The following is a 26,937-nucleotide window of genomic DNA, read 5'->3' on the forward strand; positions in this document are numbered from 1 at the left end:
GGCCAGTTTACTGGGAGGAACCTTAGGCTCACCAACCTTCTGTCAATTTTCCATTGAAATTCTGCCTACAAATCTATTGTAGGCAGAAATGAAACTAGATGACTGGAACAAATGAATAAACTGTATTATATCAAAACCAAGGCTCTCCAACCCACAAGTATTCACAGTCAATAGATCACAAACAGATCAGTAACATCTTTCAAAGTCTCATCTACAACACCGCTTTCAAGCCTTGGGGCTGTTTAAGAGGAAAGGCAAATTGTACCAAATGGTGAAGCAGTTTTGTGATATAGATCAGTGCTCTCTAGGGAACATGAAATAGTTTGGACTAGCTTCAAAACTTATTTAACTGTCTCCTTGCTACAGTTCCACACTCACCCAATGTCAGTTTTGTGCTCTGCTGTTTAAAGTCTTTGCAATAATTAGATCGTTATTATATTTTAAATGCAAGTCAGCCAAAAATGAAATGGGTACTGCTTACTGATGACACTTTTAAGATTTAAAACATCATCAATTATAAAGGAAATTAGAGCCACTATCCTTTTTCTTCCTTTATAGCAACATCTTCCTATGCAATACTATACTTGCCATGCTTTGCCTCAGTCACCTTTTTTTTTTTTTTACCACCTCCTTATTGATTGCCCTGGGAAGGTGGGAAGAGAATGGCAGTTCCGAGTTTACAAGTACCTAATGAACTCCAGTTTAGAATATACAAATACAGGCTATTTTTTCACACCTAAATTTAATATCTATGCAGGAAGTATTAAAGAATTCTAGCCTTTTGCTTTGGAGCTATTATTTAAAGAACTGTAAAACTCTATGGAACAACTTATGTTTCTTATACTGGCATAAAGTGGCATTACTTTCTTCTAGGGATGTGCACGAACTGAGGTTCGTGCACAGGTTCGGTGCTGAACTGGTTCGGATGAGGTCTGAATCAGTTTGGTGCCGCGGGGAAAGGAGTGGCAAGCTGGATCTTTAAAGAAGTCCTTACCTGGTCCTTACCTGCTCTCTGCTGCCCCATGCAGCTTCCTACTGCAATGGCACTGCCCCCAAGAACCCGTGTGCAGCACCAGCACACACATGGTGTCCATGCACAGTAAAGATGTGCATGCTGGTGCTGCGTGCGGGGCCTTGGCGGCGGCACTGTCACAGCAGGAATCTGCATGCAGTGGTGGAGAGCAGGCTCTCCCCTTTTAAAAAGACCTCACTCGCCGCTCCCCTCCCCACTGCACTGAACCTGTGCATGAACCTCGGTTCTTTCTTCCCTTTACATAGGAAATGTGAGATGCTTAGATATTTTTCACTTCAGATCAAATAGAAAATTTGTGAGTAGAAAACCATCCGCCTTCCCAGCCTCATGCTCCAATTATAGAACCTTGTCACATTCAATGTTACACTTCTGAAGACATGAAAATAAAGACACTGGTCAGGTACAAACATATAGGCAAAGCAGGATTCAATATCAAGGCCATGCTTTTAATTTGTGTGCTCCCTCAGTGCTTGCCCTCCCATCCATGTGCTCAAGTCCCCTTCCTCACTTTGTGGTTTGCAATAACCTCACATCTAAACTGGGTTACGTATGATTACCATAAACCACAGCTTGCATCCAAACGAGAATTGGACACCCAGTTCAAACCATGGTTTTCAGTTCTTTGCAAAATAGTTTGCAGGAAATAGCCACTGCCCATTTAAGGACACAACAGCAAATCATATTGTTTTTGCAGACCATGATCTTTGAGAAGGGATTGGAATTGAGCGGCATGTATGCCTGAGATATGTGTATGCCTGAGATATGATGCTAACAGCCAAACCATGGGTTGGCCATGGTATCTAGACTGAAATATCAACATGAATCTGACACTCTAACCTGTGAAAACCACAGCGAGGATTCCAGCTTTCAGAGTCAGAAACATATAATCATAATTCCTACAAAAAAGACTGGACTAAACAACCAGAACATTGCTCCTAGCTGTATTGTCTAAATATGTTATTTTTTTCAGGTTGTTTCCCTTTTTAGAGAAGAGAACAAAAGCTACTGAGACTGTACCATTTCTGAATGTAAGCAGGCAGACTTCGTGTTTAAATATTTGTTCCCCTTTAGTAATAATAAAAAACCTCTGTGCAGTGAAACCAGATCTGGGGTGAGGGGGAGAGCTATGTTAGATCCCCCACCCCCAACATGCAGAGTGTTTTGACATGAGGGAGGGGGGCAATCCAATCCAAACATGGAATTCTCCCACCAGCATTCTTAAGTAGTACAGTTCCGAGAGGGCTGTTCCTTTTGTGCTTCTCCCCCCCCCACCCCCTGGACGTACAGTTTAGTCTCAGCAGCAACCTAGTAATGTTCTTAGATGAGCAACTGATTTTGCTGTGCTGTAGCAAGCAGCCCACCACTTAAGGGAGATGCAACTCTAGTTGGTAGATGTCAGCCTCAGACAGACAGCTGGAAGGATCAACTGGGAATCCCCTAATGCCAGGAACTGACACATACCCAGAGTCCAAGGAGTGGTCTGAGAGGACACTAACTCTCCTGCCCTGTGGCAAGAGCCACATATCAATGATCATAATTCCAACAAAGTTCGCTAGCTGCCAAGGCAACAAACATGCATTCCTAGATAGGTTTTTTTGGGGGGGGGACGGGGGGGAGCAGTTATATCTTGACGTAGGCACAATATACTGGTCAAATCTTTTTCAATAGTTCTAAAAAGAAAATCCACTTTAATTTGAACCAATTTGCATATGTTGAAAATTGTGCATCAAAATCAGAAGGGGAAGCTTGGTATTTAAAAATGCATATTGGGGCTTTCTAATCCAGGTTTTCTAGTACAATGATATAAGCAACAGCTGCAGCCTAAATATTAGGACAAAATTCAAATATCAAATTTTAAGAGACAGCCTGACTCAAGTCAGTGAAATATAATCAAATTGGCTTATGGCAATACAGGAAGAAAATATTTGTGATGTGGAAACAGATGTCAGTATAGATTTTTCAGAAAGCTACATCTTCCGCTACTTCAAATGCATGGCCTCTGTTAATTTGAAAATTACTGATGCAATCCACAAACCAGTAATTCTGAAATAGTTTCATTGACACCAAAGAGATGATTCCACATTATGTGACTTGAGAACCACAGTCCATAACTATCGGTTTTGCATATTACATTTTGTTTTAGTACTTCTACTATTGATATTAAATAGAATCAAGCATGCTAGAACATTCAGCTATGTAAAATACTCCAACAACAAAATATGTGTTCTAAATAAGCAGAATGTTTTAAATTGAAATGCTGCCTCCTTTTGTTAAATAGTAAAGGCAGACACAACATGATTTAATATTTTGAAGATCGTGAAAACGGAGGCCAACCAACCAAAATGAAAAGTATGGTCAGTAGATCTCTGAAAGGTATACATAATGTTAAGTAATGTGTGGTTAGAGTTGTCAGTTTATATGAGGCAATTGTACACAATGGCAATTGAACCATCATGTGAACAGGGACTGAAAAGCATGTTAGCATTCATGAATAGTTGGGAGCACCCTGAATTCTGCAGTTTCAGGAACCCTAAACCTATCTAATGGTGCAGTAGGGAAATGCTTGACTAACAAGCAGAAGGTTGCCAGGTCGAATCCCTGCTGGTACTATATTGGGCAGCAGCGATATAGGAAAATGCTGAAAGGCATCATCTTGCTGCATGGGAGGTGGCAATGGTAAACCCCTCCTGTATTCTACCAAAGACAACCACAGGGCTCTGAGGGGAACCAGGAGTCGAAATTGACTTGACAGCACACTTGACCTTTACGTTTAAACTTATCTTCCTGTACTACTTTGTTGGCCTCACTGGTCAGACACATGCAACAGCTCCAGAAGTGTCTTTTATGCTCATTTTTTCCAGCCTCACAAAGCACTTATTTGGCCCTGCCTACATCATTATCTTCTAGGCATCACATCATTTCACTCTCCTTGCAAAGAGACAGGGTAGGGGAAATGGGAACTCAAATGCAGCCAAATAATCTGTGGCACAGGGCAGTGGAGACACACTATGGGACACCTCATGGATCAGTCAACATTTTGACATTTGATTTAAATACAAGATGAACTTTGCCTTTGCACTAAACTCTGAGCAGGATCTTGGGAACTGTAGCCCTTTGCCTCTTTGAGCAACTTAGTTGTCAATTGCCTGTGGTCACTACGCTCTACCCCCTGGCAGGTGATTTTTCTTTTACAGAAGAACTTTCAATTGTCTTGCAATAGTGGACATGACCTCCCCAACTACCAGCAGAAAGACCCAGAGAATGACACACAGTGGCAAGGCAATGAGATAAAGCAATCATAAATTCAAGTCAATGATCCATCCCCCTGCTAACTGAGCAAAGAGGCACCTTTTAAAAAGTGGTGATTCTCTTTATTTAGCAGGGGGAGAGCAACTGGCCCTATGCATCCCCAGCACAGCACCACTCCAGTGGCTGTTGCTGGTGTCTATCTTATGTTTCTTTTTTAGATTGTGAGCCCTTTGGGGACAGGGTAGCAGTTTAGTTTAGTTTAATCTATGTGAACCGCTTTGGAACTTTTGATGAAAAGTGGAATATAAATATTTGTCATATTCGTATGATTTAATCATTATGATACATTTTCCTGTTTCAAGCAATGCAGGGTTGTGAGCTGTCCCCAGAATAAGTTCTTCTATGACTTAACTAATTTTAACGATCTTATTGTTGAATACAATTCTGAACACATTAGAAAATTCTTATTATTTGGTATAAATAGTTGTAATTTTATCAATCATAACCTTAGTCTTAGTGAATCACATTACTGGAAATAGTGACTCAAAAACCAATACATTCAAAAGATCATATTTATAAACACATACACCCACTTGTCACAATCGTTTCCAAGGAACCAAACAACTCCTCTCAGCCAACACAACTGCAGTCTATACTGCAATCAGCTATCCACAAAATCTAGCAGAGATGTAAATGTAAATCTAATACACAAATTTTACAAATGCAAATGCTTTTGCTTTAGAAAAGAAAAAAGTATGATTCAAATGTGAGGAGCTTTTCTCCACAAGTGTAACATGGTATGAATAGTCTCATAACTTTAACTTTGTTAGGCAGAATCTTTATCAACTGCTCTGGATTTAATAGATGCACTTGAGAACATAAGAAATGTAGGAAATCTATATTAAAAATGTTAAAGAGTTTGTTTTTACCTGCTCTAAACTCTTGGGGTGGGGGGAGGGTATAAATTAAAATTAGCAAATTGTAATGTGGCTGTTAGAAATATCCTGGTAATATGTCCTTATCTGATTACTCCAACTGCAAACATGAGTATAAGTGACTTGCTATCCAGTTCTATAAACTGTACACATGCAATACATTTAGTTCAATATGCAATGCATACAACTTTTTATAACTTACGACAAAAGGACTATAAGAATGAGAGCTTCAATATGGGAATTATAAAACTTCAATTTGATTATCCTTACTCTGCTTCAGACCTCAAGTAATAGGCTTCAATATTGTCCAGTTTTTACATGAATATACAATTCTATAATCAGTAACATATTTCCGGAGAAATTATTTTATTTGCAGTCTTCTTATCTTAATCTATTCCATTCGCTGCTATACACCAGGCAACAGAAAAACCACAGTCAGTTTTAACTCTCTGTTTCCTGGTAACTTGTCTCACAGAAGCTACAGTAATCATAACACATAAGGATCAAGAATATGGTAAGGATGAAAAGCAATGAAAAAATGAATCATTCCACTAAGCAAAAATTTTAGCAAAAGCTCAGCAAGGCACCTACCGTGTCTTGAGATTTATCCTTGACATCATATACTGTAAGTTTTATTTTTGTCTCCTCATAGATAGGGTAATCCGATGGGAACGTTGCACCAGTCAGAAACAGAGGGTCTCTTGTTCCCTGCAGAGCACAAACACATAGCTCAGATTTAGCAAGGTAGCAGCTGTGTACCATGCTGCATTCAATTATGGTCAATGCACAATAGCTACGGGATTTCAAACAACAGTGTTCTGACACAGTAAAGAGAGATTTGGATTCCCCATTGCCAGAGCCAGAAACACATAATGTAATAGCTTGAACACTTAGACTGAAGAGAGATGTTCCAGGATACAGAAGTCAAGTTAATGACCACTTAGAGTCCCAGGTGATTGTGTCATCATAATATAGCAGTATTCCTCTAATTAAGGAGAGCAATTCATTTACTGATTCCCAATCTAAACAATATAAATTCACAAGTAGTTCCTTTAAGAAGTCACGTGAATTCTTGCAAAAGAACTTAAAAATATAGGAGGCACTAGGCAGGATCAGAAATAACTGTGTGGGAACTATGCAGTGGTCCCTGTTATTCCCTGGGAATAACATTCCCAGATGTTATTGACTACAACTCCCAGCAACCCCAGCTGCAATGGCCTTTGGCTGAGGATTCTGAGAGTTGTAGTCAACAACATCTGGGAATCCCTGTTACAGGGAACACTGGAACCATAGGCAGGAGCTTCTGAGTTCGTCCACCATCTGCCTTATAATCATACTTTCTCATCTTCCTCCAAGCACACACCTCAGTTACCAATCTTTGCATATACTTAGTATAATAAACAGAGCAGGGGAAAGCTCTACCATGTTTACCCAAATCCAAGACAAGTCCCCCCCCCCGCCCAGTTCTTTCCTGTTAAACCTAGGGAGTTGTCTTGAATTCTGAATCCTATTTCTTTTGGGTAAATACAGGTATAACCTGTATTTAATCTCTGTCTTTTGAAGCATCGTCATAAATTCAGAATGGCCTCTGAATTCAAGGCAAATACAGTATTTCTTTGCCTTTTAGTTTAGCAAGATCTTAACCAGGAAAACACAGTCAACTGAAACCAGAAGATGTATATGATGACCAAGGATATCTTGACCTTCAGAGCCAACATCTCGACAGGAAGATAAAGTTCAAACAATATTCTATTAAAAAGACAAGATTTTTTAAAAAAGAATTTTCCACAATGACGCTTTACTAAGAAATACGTGATTCATAGCTGAAATGCACACATTCAAATTAATGATGTTACTAGATTGCAAGGTTTCAAGCTAGGACTCATCAGGAGATCTATTTCTAGTGCCAGATTTCAGCCCTAAAACCACTGTTCCCTCTAAGAGGGATTTCCAGATGTTGTTGACTACAACTTCCAGAATCCTCAGCTATAATGGCTTTTGCTTGGGGATTCTGGGAGTTGTAGTCAACATCATCTGGGAATCCCTGTTAGAGGGAAGACTGCCTAGAACACATGTTATGAACAGGAGAGTGCCTTAGGCATGCCCTGAAGGTTATAGCCACAGCTAGTCTGGCACTCGAGCTTCCCAAGGCAGTAAGTATTGACTTTAGACTGACTTCAATCCAGCACCTCTGATTTTACAAAATTACACTTTGGATAGTACCAAGTTAGTTCTGCAATTTGGGCTTAGAAGTCTAAAATGACTCTAGGACAAAAGCAAAACAAAGTAGAAACAGCTGGATTTAGACTGCTATGATGAAGAAGAAGAATATTCATATACCCTTCTTCAACCAAAGTTCTCAAAGCGATTTAAATTAAAAAATAATAATACATAAATAAGATGGTCCCCTGTCCCCAAAGGGAGCATAAACTAAAAAGAAACAGAAGCACATAGAAACTACCAACAGCCACTGGAGGCATGCTGTGCTGAGGTTCGATAGGGCCAATTGCTCTCCCCCAGCTAAATATAAGAAAATCACCACTTTAAAGGGTGTCTCTTTGCTCAGTTAGCAGGGACTAAACTTGCTCAGTTAGACTAAGAGACCCCTTTTCAAATCTTTGCTCAGTCACTGAGCTTTGGGGGTAATGCTGGGCCAGTCAGTCCCTTGCAGTCTAACCTACTTCACAGAGTTGTTGCAAGAATAAAAAGAGGGAGCATGTATGTTAATCTGAGCTCCTTGAAGGAAGGGCAGGATAAATATTGCATTAAAAAAATGAGATCTTTTGAATGCCACAATTACTTTACATTTCTTGTTGAACTATCAACTATCACCAAAACATTGGTTCAAGAGTATGCCACACCACTTCAATGGAAGTATTATTTTCTTCAGTATACTTAACTAGTAACTACTAAATATGAGTCTTTAATGCCATGTTTGTTTGTTTATTAAGCAAATTTCTATACTGCCCTATATAAATATCTCCGGGCAGTTTACAATTTAAAAGACAATAATAAAAACATTAATGAAACCAATTTAAAATACAGATAAAAACTCTAAAACTTTTTTTAAAAAACTCTTCTAAATTACAGATTAAAAGCCTCATTAAACAGGTAAATTAAATTACAGATTAAAAGCCTCATTAAACAGGTAAATTAAATTACAGATTAAAAGCCTTATTAAATAGGTATGTCTTCAGATTTTTCTTTAAAACATCCAGAGAAGGAGAGGCCTCAATTTTGTAAGAGCACATTTCAAAGTCTTGGGGGAATCCTAGAAAAGGCCTGGTTTTGAGTCTCCACCAACAGAGTAAATGCTTCTGTGGCAGGTGAGTGCAGATTGGGGTAGGTCAATTTGCATTGGTATTGGGCTGGAGTGACATTATGGTGAGTGGGAATATGGAAGAACGCTTGGTGATCTTGTGCCTCTAGGGCTGGATCCACTCCCACTTGGATGCATGCCAGCGAACACTGCTCAGTGCTTTGCAACCTGGGTTGAGGTGGGCTGGCATGCAGCCTCTCATCAGGAGTAACCTTGTGGCTGAGAAGAGGTTCAGACTGTGTTCCGAACCGAATCAAAGCCCGGTCCTTCACCCTCCTGTGGGCATACCTCCTGTGAGACTGACCCACAAAGGGGATACCCACACTTTAGTTAGATTCCTGATTGCAGGTTTTTGTAATTATTTAATAAAGTGACCCTAGTTTCCCCCCACTACGCGTGTCCTGCTGTTATTTGGGCCTTGGTTCGCAACTGGTGGAACCCTAGAAAAGGCCTGGTTTTGAGTCTACACCAACGGAGTGAATGTTTTCATTCACAAAACTTTTAAAAACCTATCTCCTAAGACTCCTGGAAGCTATTGTTTTTTGTTGTTGTTAGCAACTGAAATACTATCACCTCTACCATAGTATGAATAGTTTGAAGCAAGCCATTTATGATCACATTGTTTCAAATTTATGTTTAAACAAAGCATTTCAACTTTAAATCCATAAACAGGAAGGCCAATACAAATGCAACAACTATTTTAGGACTTCTGTTTTCTTTATGAGCAACTTAATTGTGAAGGAATAGAAAAATCATGTATTTATTTATGCTGTGAAGTTGTTATAAATTTATTCCAAACAAAGACACTGGAGCCGCTGTTTATTTTATTTTCACTTCTAATGGAACTACTGTCATCAACTTTAACTAAAATCTTATATATGACTCGTACAGGAAAATCCAGCCAGAGAAACTTCTTTTGCCAGGTCTGTGTTGTAAACTGCTGGGATTTATGCATTTGTTCTTCCAGTGGCTATATTATTTAGGGGTTTTTTTTATAGGCTAGGATCCAATCAAGTGTGCGGTTAGTTTTGTACACTCCAGGGGGCTCGGAACCTGTGCTTCAGCAGTCCTCTCTTCCACATGACAAACTGCTTTTGAAACATTTGAAAAGCAGTTTGTGATATGGCATGGATTGTGCAAAGAGAGCAAGACAAAAGTTCCCCTGGGATGCCCAAGACAGCTCTTTCTGGATCCTGGCCATTGAAACGTATCATTCATGATATAGTCGTTTTATCGGTTTTTTATTTACTGTTAGCCATCAAGGACCATTTGATGGAAAATGAAAAGAAAATCAATAGCCAGAGCTTGAACATACCTAGGGTTCTGTATTCAGTCTCAGTCAACCCTATAATAGGAAATGATTCAACTTGTGCCTGAATAATCTGTTCCAACTAATACATGAAAAACAGCCAGTCTGTATTCACCCATCCTGCAGTTTTATAGGATGTTGAGTTAATGTTTTAAGACTGCTGATGGTTCTAATCACAACAACTAAATTAGCAGTGAAGACGGCTTAAAAACATTCTTTGGATGCATCAACTAGCCTGCTTCATTTGTCAGAAATTTATTTGAGTATGTTGCCATGGAGAAAGACTGTGGTTTCCTCCCAGAAAACACATACACAGGCAAACTCCGTCACATACATAAAAGAAACCTTTGTACCTAAAACTAACATTCTGAAAAAAGAAAAAAGAAAGCCACTAGGCAACATTGCGTAAGATAATGTAATAAGTTACGCCTATAAATATTAAAATATAAAATATAGCATGCAACTTTCACAAAATATAAATGTGTTTCAGATAATCTAGAACACTGAAAACATAGGGTTTACTAAGTTTTTCTTCTTTAAAAAACTAATATATTACTTCTACATTTTTTGTAGAATGAAGGAAGAACCAATAGTTCCCCAGTGCATTTTCAACTTGCATCTAAAAGTCAAACAACCTGTTAAGGTTTCCTTTTGGAAAAGCAGAACTTTCACAAGCAGGCAACACTGTAGTTGTTTGCATTGGTTAAAAGCCAACAGCAGCGTGTATTACTTTATATTAGCTAATTTAAAAAAATAGAAAAGAAAACAGCACTGGGTGACTAACCATGCTGCAACAAAGAAAGGAGCTCACCTCCACAATTTCCGTGTTGGAATATCTTGCTGAAATCTGTTCCCCTGGATGCACCACTGTGATCTGCACAAAAGTATTCAGCTTCCGATCACGAGTAGGAGCCACTAGATCTTTACATGCTGGAAATGGCAAAAGAGGAGGGGGGAAAGCGGGGGAGCCTCTGTAAAAACAAAATCTCAAAGAAAACACTGCTCTGTAGCAAGGCAGACGGAGTTGTATTTCTGTATGAAAGCTCTAGAGACTTCAGCTGATTTAGAAGAGGAAGTCTCTTGGAAGTACCTTACAGAAATAGGAAGTCACATGTTGCACACTAAATTGAGTTTTCATTTCCACTAACCATCTTTGCAGCTCCTATGAGACTTCCCTACAGAGCCTTTTCAACTCTTGCATATGAATAGCACAAACACACATTTTCCCCCTACAATCCTAGCACATAATGTTGTAGCTTTCAAAGCTTTCAAATAATTTGTCTATATATCGGACAGCTCAGTTGGTGACACAACCCTATGCTCCAACGATACCAGTCTAACCAGGATGGGATTTATCTGCTGGTGTATCTCAGAAATACGCCTCCCTATAACAGCTCCACCAGAGGAGGGACTAAATGGGGCAGCAACAAGCAAGTGATAAGAGTGATGCAGACTCACGCCAAATCTGAACACCCTGAACCCTACCCTACCCTGGACATGCTGATGTATTATTATACAAATTTCAGAGGTTATACAACTTAAAAGTTTCCTACTCAGCTTACTGGAGAGAGAAAACATACTTTTTAAATGCTTTTGTCTTTTTAGTCACATTTTAAGCACTTTTGGTTTTGCTTTAATGTGTTAAGTGCATTTTTTATTTTGCCATTTTGGGAGTCTCCCAGAGAACAATTTGTTATGCAACAGCCATCATAATTAATTATTATTAGTAGTAGTAGTAGTGCCACCTAATTGCACAGTGGGGAAATAACTTGCTTAGCAAGCCAGAAGTTGCCGGTTTGAATCCCCACTGGTATGTTTCCCAGACTATGGGAAACACCTATATCAGGCAGCACAGATATAGGCAAGATGCTGAAAGGCATCATCTCATACTGTGCAGGAGGTTGCAATGGTAAACCCCTCCTGTATTCCACCAAAGACAACCACAGGGCTCTGTGGTCGCCAGGAGTCAACACCGACTCAATGGCACACTTTACCTTAGTAGTAGCAGTAGCAGTAATACTACGAAGAAGAAGAAGAAGAAGAAGAAGTAGTAGTAGTAGTAGTAGTAGTCACCATCCAAAAAGTCATTACTCAATACGGTTAGAATTTATAGTTGTGATGTCGCAATGGAATTTGGACTGGACAAATGTACTATATTGGCAATAAATCAAGGAAAAATGACAACTAGTAAAGAAACTGAGATGCCAAACGGAAACAACACAAAGTTTCTGTCACCTGAGAAAAGTTACAAGTATTTGGGCATTCTCCAAAGTGACAAGATCAAGCATGCTGAAGTGAAGACCAAAGTTAGTAAGGAATGTATCCGGTGAGTAAGAAAGACACTGAAGTCCAAACTTAATGGTGGTAACATTATAGAAGCAATCAACACATGGGCAATTCTTGTAATCCGATATACAGTAGGTTTTGTTCATTGGACACAAGCAGAATTGGATGCGCTGGATCGGAAACCAGGAAAATAATGACCATCCATCATGCCCTGCACCCAAGAAGTGATGTTGATAGCCTGAACCTGACAAGAAATAAAGGTGGACGTGGAATGTTGCAAGTCAGACAGTCTGTTGAAGAAGAAAAATGAGCATTGGCCGAATATATCAATGAAAGCCAAGAAGAAATGTTACGGGAAGTAAGTAAGACAGGACTGTGGAAAATAAAAGAATCAAAGGATGAATACAAAAAACAGCAGATGAGGAATCGACGAGAAAAATGGCAGAACAAACCATTGCACGGTCAGTTCCTTAATGACATACAATCAAAAGTCAACAATAGCACAACATGGCAGTGGTTAAAGACACTAAAGAAAGAAATGGAAGGTCTCATTTTTGCAGCCCAGGAACAATCACTTTGAACAAATGTTATAAAAGCAAAAATTGATAAGACCCAGAAAGACAGTAAGTGTCAGTTTTGCAAGGATGCGGATGAGACAGTTGAGCACCTTGTATGTTGTTGTAAGAAAATCACACAGACTGATTATAAGGAAAGACACAAAAAAGTTGCTGCGATGATCCACTGGAACATTTGTAAGAATTACAAACTGCCAGCAAGCAAGAATTCATGGAATCATCCAACTGAGGGTCACAGAAAATGAGGAGGCAAAAATCCTTTGGGATTTTCGAATACAAACTGAGAGGCATTTAGCTCATAATACGCCAGATCTGACAGTCATCAAGAAGAATCGGGTTCTAATAATTGATATTGCAATCCCAGGGGATAGATAAGTTAGTGAAAAACAACTGGAGAAAACAAAATACAAGGAGCTTCAGAGTGAAATTGAGCAGCTCTGGAAAAAGAAAACAGTAGTGGTGCCAATAACTGTTGGTGCCCTTGGTGCAGTACCAAAAGAACTTGAACACCATCTTGACACCTTGGGCATCAATAAAATTACAACACATCAGCTACAGAAGGCTACACTACCCTGGACAGCACTAATACTACGACACTCTCTTTGATTTTTCTTTAGTAATCCTAGACCCTTGGAAAGGGCCCAATAATTAAAGTACCAAATCCAGTCAATAACACCTGATAGACTGTCTAAATAAAACAACAACAACAACAACAACAACAACAGTTGCCAAACAACAACAATAATAATAACAGTTGCTAAAAAACAACTTGCTCAGGCATTAAAAGATGTCAAGGCTGCACTTGCAGAAATAACAACCAATAATTTGCAAGAAACAAACCAACTAATGTACAGTGCAGCAACAATAACAACACAAGAGCTCGGATATAAGATCAGTGGACCTGTAAAAAAAGAAAGTAGTACATCACCTAAATGGAAGATTAGATTAGAAAATAAAATCTCTAGGCTTAGATCAGATGCTAGTAAATTGAAAGATATGAAAGACAAGAAGCTGAAGAATGAAAACACCAAACAGTATCTGATCCAAAAATACCACCTAGATTCAAGGAAAATTAGAGAAGTCCTGGAAGTAATAAAGCAGCAAATAACAGCAGTGTCAAAGAAGATTAGCAGATACGAAGCCAGAATTACACAACACAGGCAGAATCTCCAATTCCTATTGAATTAGAGACGTTTCTACCAAAGCATAGAAGGAGAAACTACAAGAAACATAGAAACACCAAATAAAGAAGAAACAGTGCAATTCTGGGGGAAATTATGGGACAATCCAATAGAGTATAATTTAAAAAGCAGGCTGGGTGAAAGAGGTCGAAAAATGTAACCAACAAATGCAAGATCTAATAATAACACCAGAATTAATAAGTGAAAGAGCAAAGAAAATTAAAAATTGGACTGCACCAGGCGACGAACTGCATGCCTTTTGGCTTAAACACCTAACAAGCCTTCATAAACAACTCTCAAAACAGTTCAATCACATTTTGCAAGGAGGTGATATTGAGCAATGGTTAACAACTGGGAAAACTCATCTCATCATGAAAGACGCAGCAAAAGGTGCAGTCCGAAGTAATTATAGACCGATAACCTGCCTGCCAACCATGTTCAAATTATTAACTGGAATAATAGCAGTTGAAGTAATGCAACACCTATTAACTAACAAACAGCTTCCAGTTGAACAGAAAGGAAATTGCCCAAACACCAGAGGCACAAAAGACCAGCTGCTGATTGACAAAATGATTTTAGAAAATTGCAAGAGAAGAAAAATAAATCTAAGTGTTGCATGGATTGACTACAAGAAAGCCTTCGACTCATTGCCTCACACATGGATACTAAAATGTTTAGAAACAACTGGTGTCAGCAAAAACATTCAGATATTTATTTAAAAAGCAATGAGCATGTGGAGTACACAGTTAACAATCAATGGTGAGACACTTGGACAGGTTAGCATTAGAAGAGGAATTTTCAAAGGGGACTCACTATCCCCTCTGTTGTTTGTAATTGCCATGACTCCACTTTCACAAATACTAAACAAAACAGGCTTCGGATACCAAACATCTAAAGCATCAAATAACGATCTGAAGTTGTATGGAAAGTCCCAGTCAGAAATTGAATCACAGCTAAACACTGTCCGTATATTCCACAGCAATATAGCAGTGGAGTGTGGACTAGACAAGTGTGCTGCATTAATAATGAACAGAGGAAAAATAAGAAAAACAGAAGGAATAGAACTGCCCAATGGAAGCAACATCAAGAACCTGGAAGAGAAAGAACATGACAAATACTTGGGCATTCTCCAGGCTGATAACATCGCACACACTGAAGTTAAAAGAAAAATTGGAAGTGAATATATCAGGAGAGTTAGAAAAATCCTCAAGTCCAAACTCAATGGCGGGAACACCATACAAGCCATAAACACCTGGGCTATACCTGTTATCAGATACACTGCAGGAAAATAATGACCATCAATCATGCTCTGCACCCCAACAGTGATGTAGATAGGCTATAGCTCCCTTGCAGCTCAGGTGGAAGAGGAATGCTGCAAGTCCATCAAACAGTAGGGGAGGAGAAACGAGGCCTTGAAGAATATATAAAGGACAGTGAAGAAGATGTACTTCAAATGGTCAATAATGAGAAACTATTCAACACCAATGAAAGAAAGCAGGCCTACAAGAAAGAACAAGTCAAGAACCGAGCAAAAAAAATAAGCCACTACATGGTCAATATTTGCACAATATAACTGGAAAATCAGACATCACCAAGACCTGGCAATGGCTTAAGAATGGCAACTTGAAGAAAGAAACTGAGGGTTTAATACAGGCTGCACAAGAACAGGCACTAAGAACAAATGCAATAAGAGCAAAAGTTGAAAAATCAACAACAAACAGCAAGTGCCGCCTTTGTAAAGAAGCAGATGAAACCGTGGACCACCTAATCAGCTGTTGCAAAAAGATCACACAGACTGACTACAAACAAAGGCATGACAAGGTAGCAGGGATGATACACTGGAACATCTGCAAAAAATACAAGCTACCTGTAGCCAAAGATTGGTGGGACCATAAAATTGAAAAAGTGGTAGAAAATGAAGATGTAAAAATATTATGGGACTTCCGACTACAAACAGACAAACATCTGCCACACAATACACCAGATATCACTGTAGTCGAAAAGAAAGAAAAACAAGTTAAAATAATCGACATAGCAATACCAGGGGATAGCAGAATAGAAGAAAAAGAAATAGACAAAATCACAAAATACAAAGATCTACAAATTGAAATTAAAAGGCTGTGGCAGAAAAAGACCAAAATAATCCCAGTGGTAATTGACGCCCTGAGTGCAGTTCCAAAACAACTTGAAGAGCACCTCAACACCATAAGGGCCACAGAAATCACCATCAGCCAATTACAAAAAGCAACTTTACTGGGAACAACCTATATTCTGAGACAATATCTGTAACAGCAGCAACAACATTGATAATAAAACTCAACCATCCCAGGTCCTTGGTCAGGACTCGATGTCCTGACCAAGATAAAACAAACCACTCAATAGCACCTGTCTGACTGTGTAAATAAAATAAATAAATAATAGATGATTACGATGTTAAACACTGCCACATTCCTCCCAATCTTCCATGTTGGAGTATAGGATTCAGCCTAACTCTGCAGCCAGACACAACTTACCCATCTACCTAAAGCAAGGCTACACAACTTTGGTCCTCCAGCTGTTGTTGGACTACAACTCCCATCATCTCTTGACTACTGCCCATGCTGGCAATAGTGTAAAGTATCTAAAGTTTCTATAATTATATACATTCATCCTGGCAGGGATGCTCTCTAATGGCATGCACATACAAAGCACCAAAGGGATAATTTTGGTGAAGGCAACCATGAAGAAAGGGCACTTGTCGCACAGTCTGGCCTCGGACATATACAGAAAGGAAATATTGCTAACACATTTTAGAATGCTGCCAACAAAAACTTCTACTCCTTTACGCAAACTGAGGATGCAAGGAAAATGTAGTCGACACAGGTAAGTAAGAAGTAGTTCCATGTCTCGACATATGAATGCTGCAAAATTCGCTCATCTCTCTTACCCACTTGACAAGCTACTGTATACTGTACTGGCTGTCACTATTCCCTCTAACAGGGATTCCCAGATGTTGTTGACTACAACTCCCAGAATTCTCAGCCAAAGGCCACTGCAGCTGGGGATGCTGGGAGTTGAAGTGAACAACATTTGGGAATCCCTTTTTGAAGGAACAGTGCTGGCTGTGTCTTGAATAAACAATATTGACTACCCATTCCTTTCTCCCTCAACAGCTGACAACCTTGCCTCCCCAAACAGTCAAAATTTTAAGTATCTGCTATTCAGACAGAACGGACCCTGGGGGCTGTGCACTAATACATCCCCTTCTTGTACGCTGCTGGCTGGGTGGCTAGAAATTTATTCTGTCAAGTATACAGCATGGATCTGAGTCCTGCCTGCTCCTCCACTTTTGCCGCGGACATATGTTGGTCAGGAATGCAAAAGGTGAGTTTGGCTTTAGTTCTACCATTGCCATGGGCTGGGTGTACTGGTCAAAGACCACAATAAAGTGGTCTATCTATCTATCTATCCTCCAGGCAGGCATTTAAGGAGATTGCTAAGACAGTTTGGTGCATGCACCAAACCTCCTGATGATCTCTCCGAGCAGTTTTATGTGGATGTACAACAACATCAGAGACAATATGGAGCCCTGAGGGACATTTCCTAGTTCCCCCTTAACAAAAAGAGTTCTTTCTCTCAGAGGACAATTGCTTCCCCAGGGATGCTTGCTCTGGCCTGGCCTGTGTGCTTGTTATACATGACTTCCTCTCATGTGGACGTGAGAGAGACATTTTCAAACCCCTGTGTGCTAGATTCCGGTTGATTCTGTTTCTACCTTCTTCCCGACTGTCTCAGTGACTTATGCAACTAAAGGTGCTACCGTGTGCCTGTACCTAGCATGTACAAGTGTCATCGTGGGTCTTTAGTGGAGAAAGGTGTTATCATGGGTGTATCTACCATGACACCCACCCTTCTTCTACATGATGCTCCTTCCATGTCACCCCATAATTGGCAAGTAGCTGGTGGAGTTCCAAGTTCCAAGTTGTTCTTTTCGGGGCAAATTTGGGTCCTTTTATTACAATTTCCTTATTTCACTCTGTGCCCAGACAGTATCCTTGTGGGACAGGTTGTGATAAAGCATAATCAACCGTTATTAGAAAGGTAATCAGAAGAGGATCAATTTCTTGGCTACATATAATCATCTTCTTCCTAGAGTTACAAAGGAACTTTGTAATGGCCAGTCTATGACAGTCCCAGCTTAGTGAACACAACGCTACTATGAAAAAGAAGTGTGAGAGAAGAAATTGCGAACAGCTCTCCAGGAATAACTTGAAACATTCTGAATATGCAACTGTTCAGAAAAAGCTGCAAGTCCAGAAAACTGTGCAAAGAGGAGTTTGTTTAAATCCCAGGAAATCAAATAAATCAAATGCATCCAACTGATTTTAAGTACAACTGAAGATGAATTCAGATACATGTTCGGACTGATGAAATCATCATGGGGAAAGGGGGGTATGGCCTTGGCACAGGAACTGCTTGTCTGAATGCTTCATTACACCCTAGACAGGTGGATAAGTTATACATGTTGAAGCAAATCTTGTCAGGAACAGTTTCCAGCAACAATCTCACTACTTGTCTATGATATGTCAGCACATTCAAATGGCTAGTTCCCAACAAAATGGAATAAAAATGGGAAAATTAGCAAGATGATCCCTCCTCTGTGTTGCAGTTCTCCCCATCCATACTTGGAACTATTTAAAGAAGCACATGGGTCATTTTTTTTAAAAAAGCTAACTCTGAACCCACTTAACAAATGCCACCAGGGTAAGGAAAATTATTTCCATCATCATGAAATCTTCAGCAACCATCTACCTACTTAGTTTTCTCAACAACCATAAGTCTATGAAAACTGCTTTTAAAAGGAACCATAAAAATCTGACTCACTCCCGATTCTGCACAGCACACACAGCAAGTCATGATTATAAGACAGTTCAACGGTAATTTTATTTAATCACTAATATTTGGCATTTTCAGTGCTTTGCCGTTCCAATAATTTGATCATCATCTCAAAGGTAATGAAGAAAGTCCAAAGCTTCTATCTCATTAACTGACCTCGGAAGAATTTTTTATCTGACATCCTAAAGGCCGATCAAAACTGCCAAGATACTAATCATCTTCCACAAATCAATGGCCTATGCGAGCCCTGAATGTCACACTCAACCGGAGTTTCTGATCTCAGCAACCTGAATGGAATGTCATATTCTGTTTCAGTCTCTTTAAAGGTCAAGCAACACTTATTTGTTGACACACAGACTATGCTTAAAATTATTAATTTCTGTGTAGGCGCAAAAGGCTAATTTGATATCAATGTAATTTTGGGCAAGTAGTTGTTAGACAACTTATTATCTGGAATATACATACAGATAAATCACAATTGACGGTATGGCTTTGATTTGATTTGTGATCACTTGCACACAAGAGTAATCAATTTTATTTATTTTATTATATTTATATCCTACTCTATCCCATAGGGTTAGAGCAGCCCTGGCCCTCAGCTACACCTTTGCAGAGGTGCAAGAAGCTGCCTTAAGAATGTGAAAAGAAATAGTGTGTGCACAAGACCCTGCCTGTGATTATTTGGATCCAAGTTCAAGTTCCCAAGGTCATTTAGATCATTTATTTATCATATGTATATCCTGTATGATATGTATATTCCTAAGTGGTGTACATGGTTTAAAAATTCAACAAACATAAAAACAGAATAAAAAGAAAACAGTTTTACAGTGTACAAACAACTTAAACAGTTTAAATTTGTTTTTGATGAAAAGCCTGAGAAAACTGAGAAAATGTGTCTTGAGGGTCTATTTAAAGGCAGCCAGAGATGGAGCAGCTCTTATTTTGACAGGGAGCACATTCCAAAGCCCTGGGCAGCCACAGAAAAGGTCTGGTCCCAAGTTGCCAAACAAGCTGGTGGCAACTGTAACCGGACCTCCCCAGATGATCTTAATAGGTGGCAAGGTTCAAAAAGGAGGCACTCTCACACATCCTGGGCCCATGCTGTTAAGGCTTTATAGGTAAAAACCAGCACTTAGTATTTTGCTTCGAAACATAGCAGCAGCCAGTGCAGTTCTTTTAAAATTGATGTTATATGGTCTCTTTGGGTTGTTTCAGAGACCAATATGGCTGCCGCATTCTGCGCCACTTGATGTAGTCTGGACTACATACAAAGGTAGCTCCATGTACACTGTGTTACAGTAGTCAAGTCTGGACGTTACCAGCATATATACCATTGCTTTAAGGTTAGTTACCTTCAGAAATGGGCACAGATAAAAAGCACTCCTTGCTACTGCCTGAACTGGAGAAACCAGAGAGCGACTTTTAGAATTATTATTATTTGCATATTTATTCTGAACACTATTTATTTGAAAATACAGGTGGCCCTCATTATTCTTGCCTATATGCATGAATACGGAAACTATGAATAATGATATCTTACCCCTATGGGAATCTAGGGGTTAGCTTCCTAACACACACACACACACAAACACACACACACACACACACACACAAGCAAGGAAGGCAGAAATAAGAGGAGAAAAGCACTGTACCTTACTCTTCATGACACCAGCTCTCCAGCAATGCCCCCCAAACTGCGAAACAGTCAAAAATTTACCAATTTTTTTTAACAAGAGCCACAAAATGGCTCTCTACTGTAAAATGGTGGCCAGAAATGACATCGGTAGTCATTTCGTGGCCATTTCCAGCGACTCAAAACCTCGGATAGGTGAATTTTGCCTATTTTTCTACCTGTGGGTAAAGAAACTGGGTCTCCAAGACCAAACCGTGGATACATGAAACTACAATCCGCTGATGAGGATCACCTGTAGTTGCAATCAAGGCTGCTTCTTCATGCCAATCTTTTATCTAATAATCTAAATATAATATTGTAAATATGTAAATATTATTGGACCTATGGATAAAGGAGGGAATTGGAGCCACTGCAGTCTCAGGATGACACTTAACAGGTTTTTCAGGCAATCTGACAGATCTTACAATATGCAACAACTGAAAAGCACAGAACAAATCAGCAAGCATTCCTTTTTATACTTATAATGTAACAATTCTGTAGCTAACATGACGGGCAGCCCAAAATTGACAGTAGGGACTCATCAGGCCTTCTGTACAACTTGAAAGGCAGCCCCAACAGTGTAGTGCAATGGGGTGGCTGTGCAATTTCTTAAAACCACCTGTAGGCAGTTGCATAGTGCTACCTCCATTATTTCCAATGGACGGTGTAGCATCCAATGGACTGCCTGCAAGTGATTTTAAGAAATTGTGCAGCTGCCCCCCACCACACTACACTTTTGGGGCTGCCTTTCAAGTTGTGCAGCAGCCTCCCTATGGGTCTGCAGCTGCCCTGTCGTGATACACGGTGGCTACTCAAGAGGGCTTTTTCACTGGTGGCACTCTGTTTCTAGAAAAACCTTCCAAATTATGCTCATCTGGCCCCACTGCAATGTTCTTTGTTCACCCAGCCTTTAAAAAAAATGGTTTGGTTTTTATTTGTATTTTTTAAAGTAACAAACGCTATATATATATATATATATATATATATATATACATACATACATACACACACACACACACACACACACACACACACACACACGCTATACTACAGCCAGGAAAACAAACAAATGGATCATAGAACAAATCAATTCAGAATTTTCATTTCATTCAAGGCACAAATAGCCAGGCTCAAACTATCATACTTTAGATACATTATGTGAAAACTCAGCTCCCTTGAGAAGTCCATAATGCTGGGGAAGGCTGAAGGAAAGAGAAGAGGACGACGACCACCAAGGTGGATGGACTCAATTATGATAGCAATGAATGCACCACTGAGAAACCTTAAAGGTCAAGCTGAAGACAGATCATCCTTGAGAGAATCTATCTATGTTGTCGACACCAACCTGACGGCACTTAATCAATCAATCAATGCTATACTAGCATATATGTCCCCTCTTCTTTGTTGTCTATATCAGGGGTTCCCAATCTTTTTTTAAACAAGTATATGCCTTCTGTCTAGGGATGTGCAGAACATGCAGAATGTTATGGAACGGGCAGTTTCAAGCATAATTTTAGAGGCCTGCTTTCCCCTTGCCAGTTGGTTTTCTGGCACTGGCTTCCGATTGACTTGCAATCTCCTTGCTTCTTGGTTGGCTTATCATACAAATAAAGTGTTGCCAAGGACAACTGTGCCCCCATTGGCTTGCAGGGAGGAGGGATGGAAAGCAAAGAATTTCAAAATGTATTCAAAGGGACTGGGAGGTAGAGAGCCTTATAGTCTGCCTTTCTTGAAGAAGATACATCAAGAGGAGAGGAGGAAGGACTCAAGGTAGGTTTGATTTTGTGGTTTTCTTTACTGAGTATAACATGCTGTGCTACTGCTGCTATAACTATTTAATTTTTCTGGATCTCAGATTGACAAAGGCAGAACTTGCGTGCCTGCCTTCCTTGAGTTGCAGTTTGTTTTATTTGTGAGATAGTGTTGTGGTGAGAAATGAACAGTGGCAGAGTGGTGTGTGTGTGTGTGTGTGTGTGTGTGTGTGTGTGTGTGTGTGTGTGTGTGTTGTAATATTTCTTGAGGACTGCTGTGATGAGCTCCATGTCTAGCCTTGAGACTAACTTGTGCTTCATTCACTGCTCTGGTCTGCTCTGTACTGCAAGGTGTACTCAGTCAAAATGTGGCTGAAGTTGCTCTAGTTGAGAATGTGGCTCTGCGCTCTGCTAAAGGTGCTGTTATGACAGCTGTTGCAATGTTAGGAACATAAGGAACCATAATTGTGTGTGAGGTAACTTGTGCCAATGATGTTATAGCAGCACAGGCACTGTGGCTGGCAGTTGATTCTGGGTCAGCAATTCTTTTTTAGCCGTTTTTGGACTGTGTTTGAAATGTGTGTCTGTGTTGAGAGGGACAGATTCCATTTTACTGTGTGTTTCTGCACTGTTTTTCAAGGCAGGGTTGCAAAATGAATTGCAAATCACAATACAAAACCTGTGTACGCACGTCGTGAGTGCAGCTTGTTCCGGCAAAAGAAACAAGGGAGAAACTTGAAACATCCCATGTTTCCCATAGGTAGGTCATAGGGACACCAAAGTGGGTGGTGTGGTACGGCATGATGGGTGCTACCTACCATCCCACCCACAAAATAAATGGGCAAGCAGGTGATTTTAAACAATTTTTTAACCTTTTCCCCAAACCCCCATAGGATCCTATAGGGTTTTTTGGGAAAGATGAAAAATTGGTGAAAAATTAACCATTTGCCCATTTCTTTTGTGGGTTGAGTGGTAAGTAGCACCCATCATGCCCTACCACCCAACACACTTTGGTGTCCCTAAGAGCTACCCATGAGGAACAACAGTGTTTTTTGAGTTTCTCCATTGTTCCCTATGGCCGGGACACTTGAAATGTTTTCAGTTTGCTCTATCGAAACAACGGGTCAGACCAGTTGTTTCAATGCAATGTTTCAGCTGTTTGCATTTCAATTTGAACTTGCAACAGAATGCAAAATCCATTTTGTGCATATCTCCTTTTCTGTCGCAAAATTTCAGCAAAGACATCCCATATAGATTCTATGTATGTGTGTGTGCGCGCACACATGTGCACATCTAATGTGGTTACAGTGCGGAGAGGAGTGGGGCTCTAAGTACCCCCTCAGAGCCCTTCAAGTACCCCTAGAGGTACTAGTATCCACTGTTGGGAACCCTGGTCTACATCATCACTTTATAATCTTTATTAAAAAATCCAAACATTTAGAATTGTAGTTGAAATACAATCCCATGATTTGGTGCATCACTCCATAACAGGTGATAAAGCCCTTCCTCTTTAAAGTGGTGAAATTCCAGCAGGACCTTTTCAACTGTTAAATAGCTTTTCAAGCTCAGATATCCATGAGCTCCTCACTGAAAAGATTAGCTGTAGAAACTTATAATATATCATTCAAAATACGTTTTTAGTCCAAATGTAGCTAGCAAAGTGTTTTATTCTATTGGATTTAAAAGGGAAAAATCCTTCCTTGGTTGCCACTTAATACATGTGCTTGTGTTTTTTCACCTAGATTTCTTGAACTAGTTCAGGTTGCAATTCAGCAGGAAATCTGTCAAAAATAAATAGAAAATAGCATGTATACTTAGCACAGGATAGAAAAAATAGTCTAACACAGTAGGAAGTTTGCATTTCAGTTGCTGCAATTGTCTCCAATAAAGGCATCTGTCCTGTTGCTTCTGCTGATATTGAATGACAGCACTATCACTCAATATCCCTCTCCCTCTCACACTTTGGTTCAAGGTAAGACATAACCCATTGCAAAAGCAGATATGCACACTTGTACCATTGTTGATGAATACCAATAGCATAGAAAGAAACCTAAACATTATCTTTATGCTCCCAGAGTCCATATGAATTTGAGCTTATGCATGCACAAAACAATCCGCTGCTGTATTTCCCAGTTACTGTGAACCAGGAAAGGGTGCTATGTAAAAGGAGAGTGTTATTCTGGGCATAGAATTGGAAATTGCTTAACTAAATTAAGCCTTAACAGAAAATGAAACAAGCAAATAACTCAGTAATATTAGAGAAAGAATGCACATATAGCTATAAAATCCTTCTTCAGTGGAGAAAATGTCCCTTAACAACATTTTAGTCATTGGGTGGTGCCCAAAACAAGTAATGTTTCAGTCATATCAGAGCCATATTGCATCCACATGAACACAACCTTGTCCATCCTTTGGGCACAGAAAGAGATAGCCTTGGTGCTGTGCACCATATTATATAAACTCACACACTCTGAGAAGCACACTGCCACACACAAGGGCTACAACAGACAAATACACAAAAAATCAGCAACCAATAAAAACAAGCACAGGACCGCACAACATCCAAAGCATTTTTCAAATTGCACAGCATGCCCACTCAGCCCAGCTAGTTTCTGTTCTGCTGGGTAGGGATGTGCCCGAACCGTGGTTCGAAGAGTGGCTCAAGCACTTTTAGGGAAATTTGCAAGGGAACTTGAAGAAAAAGCAGAGCAGGTCCTTACCTGCTCTCTGCTGCCCCATTCAGCTTCCTGCTAAGGCAGCGTGAATGCCAAACAAAACCTGCACAGCATCAGCACACACATCTGCACATACGTGGGCGCCATTTGCATGGCCAGCATGCACAGACACCATGTGTGTGCTGACGCAGAGTGGCGGGTTATTGGCATGCACACTGCCCCAGCAGGAAGCTGAATGAGGCAGCAGAGAGCAGTTAAAGACCTGCTCTATTTTTTCTTAAAGTTTCCATTCAAATTTCCCTAAAAGTACTCAAACCATCCTTCAAACCGTGGTTTGGGCACATCCCTAGTGCTTGGGGACACTGATTTCCTCTGATTTTTTTTTATAGCTGTAGGAAATTAGGTATTCATTGCTAATCCCACAGCCAGCATCCACAGGAAGCAATAAAGCAGGCTGAGTGTGCAAAAAGGAAGTGTTTTGTTTAAAGACAAAATGAGAGCCCTGAAAAGTCTAAACTAGAAGTTGCTTCTCCATCAGGACAGCCTGGTGCTAAAACTGTGTTTTAGAACCAAAAAACCCACTACAAGTTAGGCCTAACAAGTGCGAGAAGGAAAAACAGGAAATGGCCTGCAACCATTTGACACCGACATCACTTGAATGCTCCATAAAAAGTTCCACAGAAGCAATCCATCTTAAAACTTTAAAATAAAAAGACAAGAAGTTGAAGTCCTGAAATCCAACACTTGAAAATATATTTTCTATCGGTTTTTATAAAATGTAATACTACAAAAACAACTATGCAAAGTTAAATCACAAAGCTAAGACAATGTATTGCTAAAGGACAGGTCCCAAATGGCACGTGGGGCTCCCACACCCCTCCAAGTTTACTGATGAATGGCAAGGATGACTTGTCATGGCTTGTCATGGTGGCTAACAGCTCCTTCCATCCTCCCAATCAGAGAATGGGCAAAGCAGCAGCTCTTCTTCCTTCTAGATTCAGAAGATATGCGGAATAAGATCTGCCACTGCTCATGGGGCAATGGGGAAGGAGGCTGGTAAGAAAAGGATTGCCACTAACATAGAATTCAACTGTGGCATCTCCTTCTCATCCTGTGCTCCCCATCAGCTAATCATCTTTGTTCCAAAGGCTGCTCTGCTGTAAATATTTATGTCACTTAAGACACCCAATGATCTATGAGGAATGCAAGAAAAGGATGAGTGAAGAAGCAGCTAATGTGAGCGTTCCCTGGAGGCACCACAATGACTCAGGGGCCTCTCAAACACTCAATTTGCAGATGGTTGCCAGGCAAAACAACAGTGGCATGAGTCTCTTAGGCAATACATGGCGCTGGTGTTAGGGGTTGAGGGCTGAACCCAGCTGGTTGGACCTTCTGATGGGTGTGGGTTCAGCTGATAACTAGCCTGCCTGATACTACCCTGAGTGTAATTGCCTATTCATGCAATTCATATGTTGTAGGATGACATTACTGAACAAATTGATTTGTATTTTATGATTTTATTGAATCTTTGATGAACCATAAATGTGCTGTTCACTAAAACACACTTTATACAACTGACTAAAAAATGCTTTTGTAGTTTAGTTAAAGCTGTGCAAGATACTGAAATACAGGAATTGCAGAGTTTTGCATTTCCTTTCTTCCTTCTACCTCCCCCACCCCCTCAGAACCGTCCCCACCATCTAAACTGGCCTTCTGTTATGCATTAGTTCTGGCATATTCAGATAGTTCTTGCACTATTCAGATGATTACTTATACAAGTATATCAAATAATCTCCTGGGAAAATAGATGCAGATGGAAGTTAAATTAAATAACTTGGAAATCAAGTAGACTTCTCAGAAGGAATTTTCTGAATGCCCTGGAATCTAGTTCCACAAAGCAATGGTGATTCACCCCCACCTTAATTTATGCTTATCTTATGCTATGAAGACATGTTCAGCTAAATTAGTATGCTTCAATGATTTAACAATTTTAGCTATGCTACATGCACCTGAATAAAAAGAATGGCATGTACCAATTACAGATGCACTTTTCCAGAGAGACATTCTATTTCAAAAC

General features: G+C 39.9%; 1 protein-coding gene across 19 annotated transcripts in view; it reads right to left on the reverse strand.

Annotated features, from left to right (window-relative positions):
* The window catches only part of INPP4B (inositol polyphosphate-4-phosphatase type II B), a 461,921-nt gene that overhangs the window by 256,138 nt on the left and 178,846 nt on the right, over positions 1 to 26,937 (reverse strand). For 18 of the 19 annotated variants that reach the window (XM_053253993.1, XM_053253999.1, XM_053254002.1 and 15 more), the window contains 2 exons: positions 10,657 to 10,775; positions 5,809 to 5,925 (listed from right to left, as the gene is read on the reverse strand). In XM_053253993.1, coding sequence (XP_053109968.1) covers positions 5,809 to 5,925; positions 10,657 to 10,775 — 236 coding nt within the window. The remainder of the gene's footprint in view (positions 1 to 5,808; positions 5,926 to 10,656; positions 10,776 to 26,937) is intronic. The other variant, XM_053254007.1, reaches the window with a different exon arrangement.

The sequence above is a fragment of the Hemicordylus capensis genome, chromosome 5, assembly GCF_027244095.1.
Source record: "Hemicordylus capensis ecotype Gifberg chromosome 5, rHemCap1.1.pri, whole genome shotgun sequence".
Taxonomy (NCBI): Eukaryota; Metazoa; Chordata; class Lepidosauria; order Squamata; family Cordylidae; genus Hemicordylus; species Hemicordylus capensis.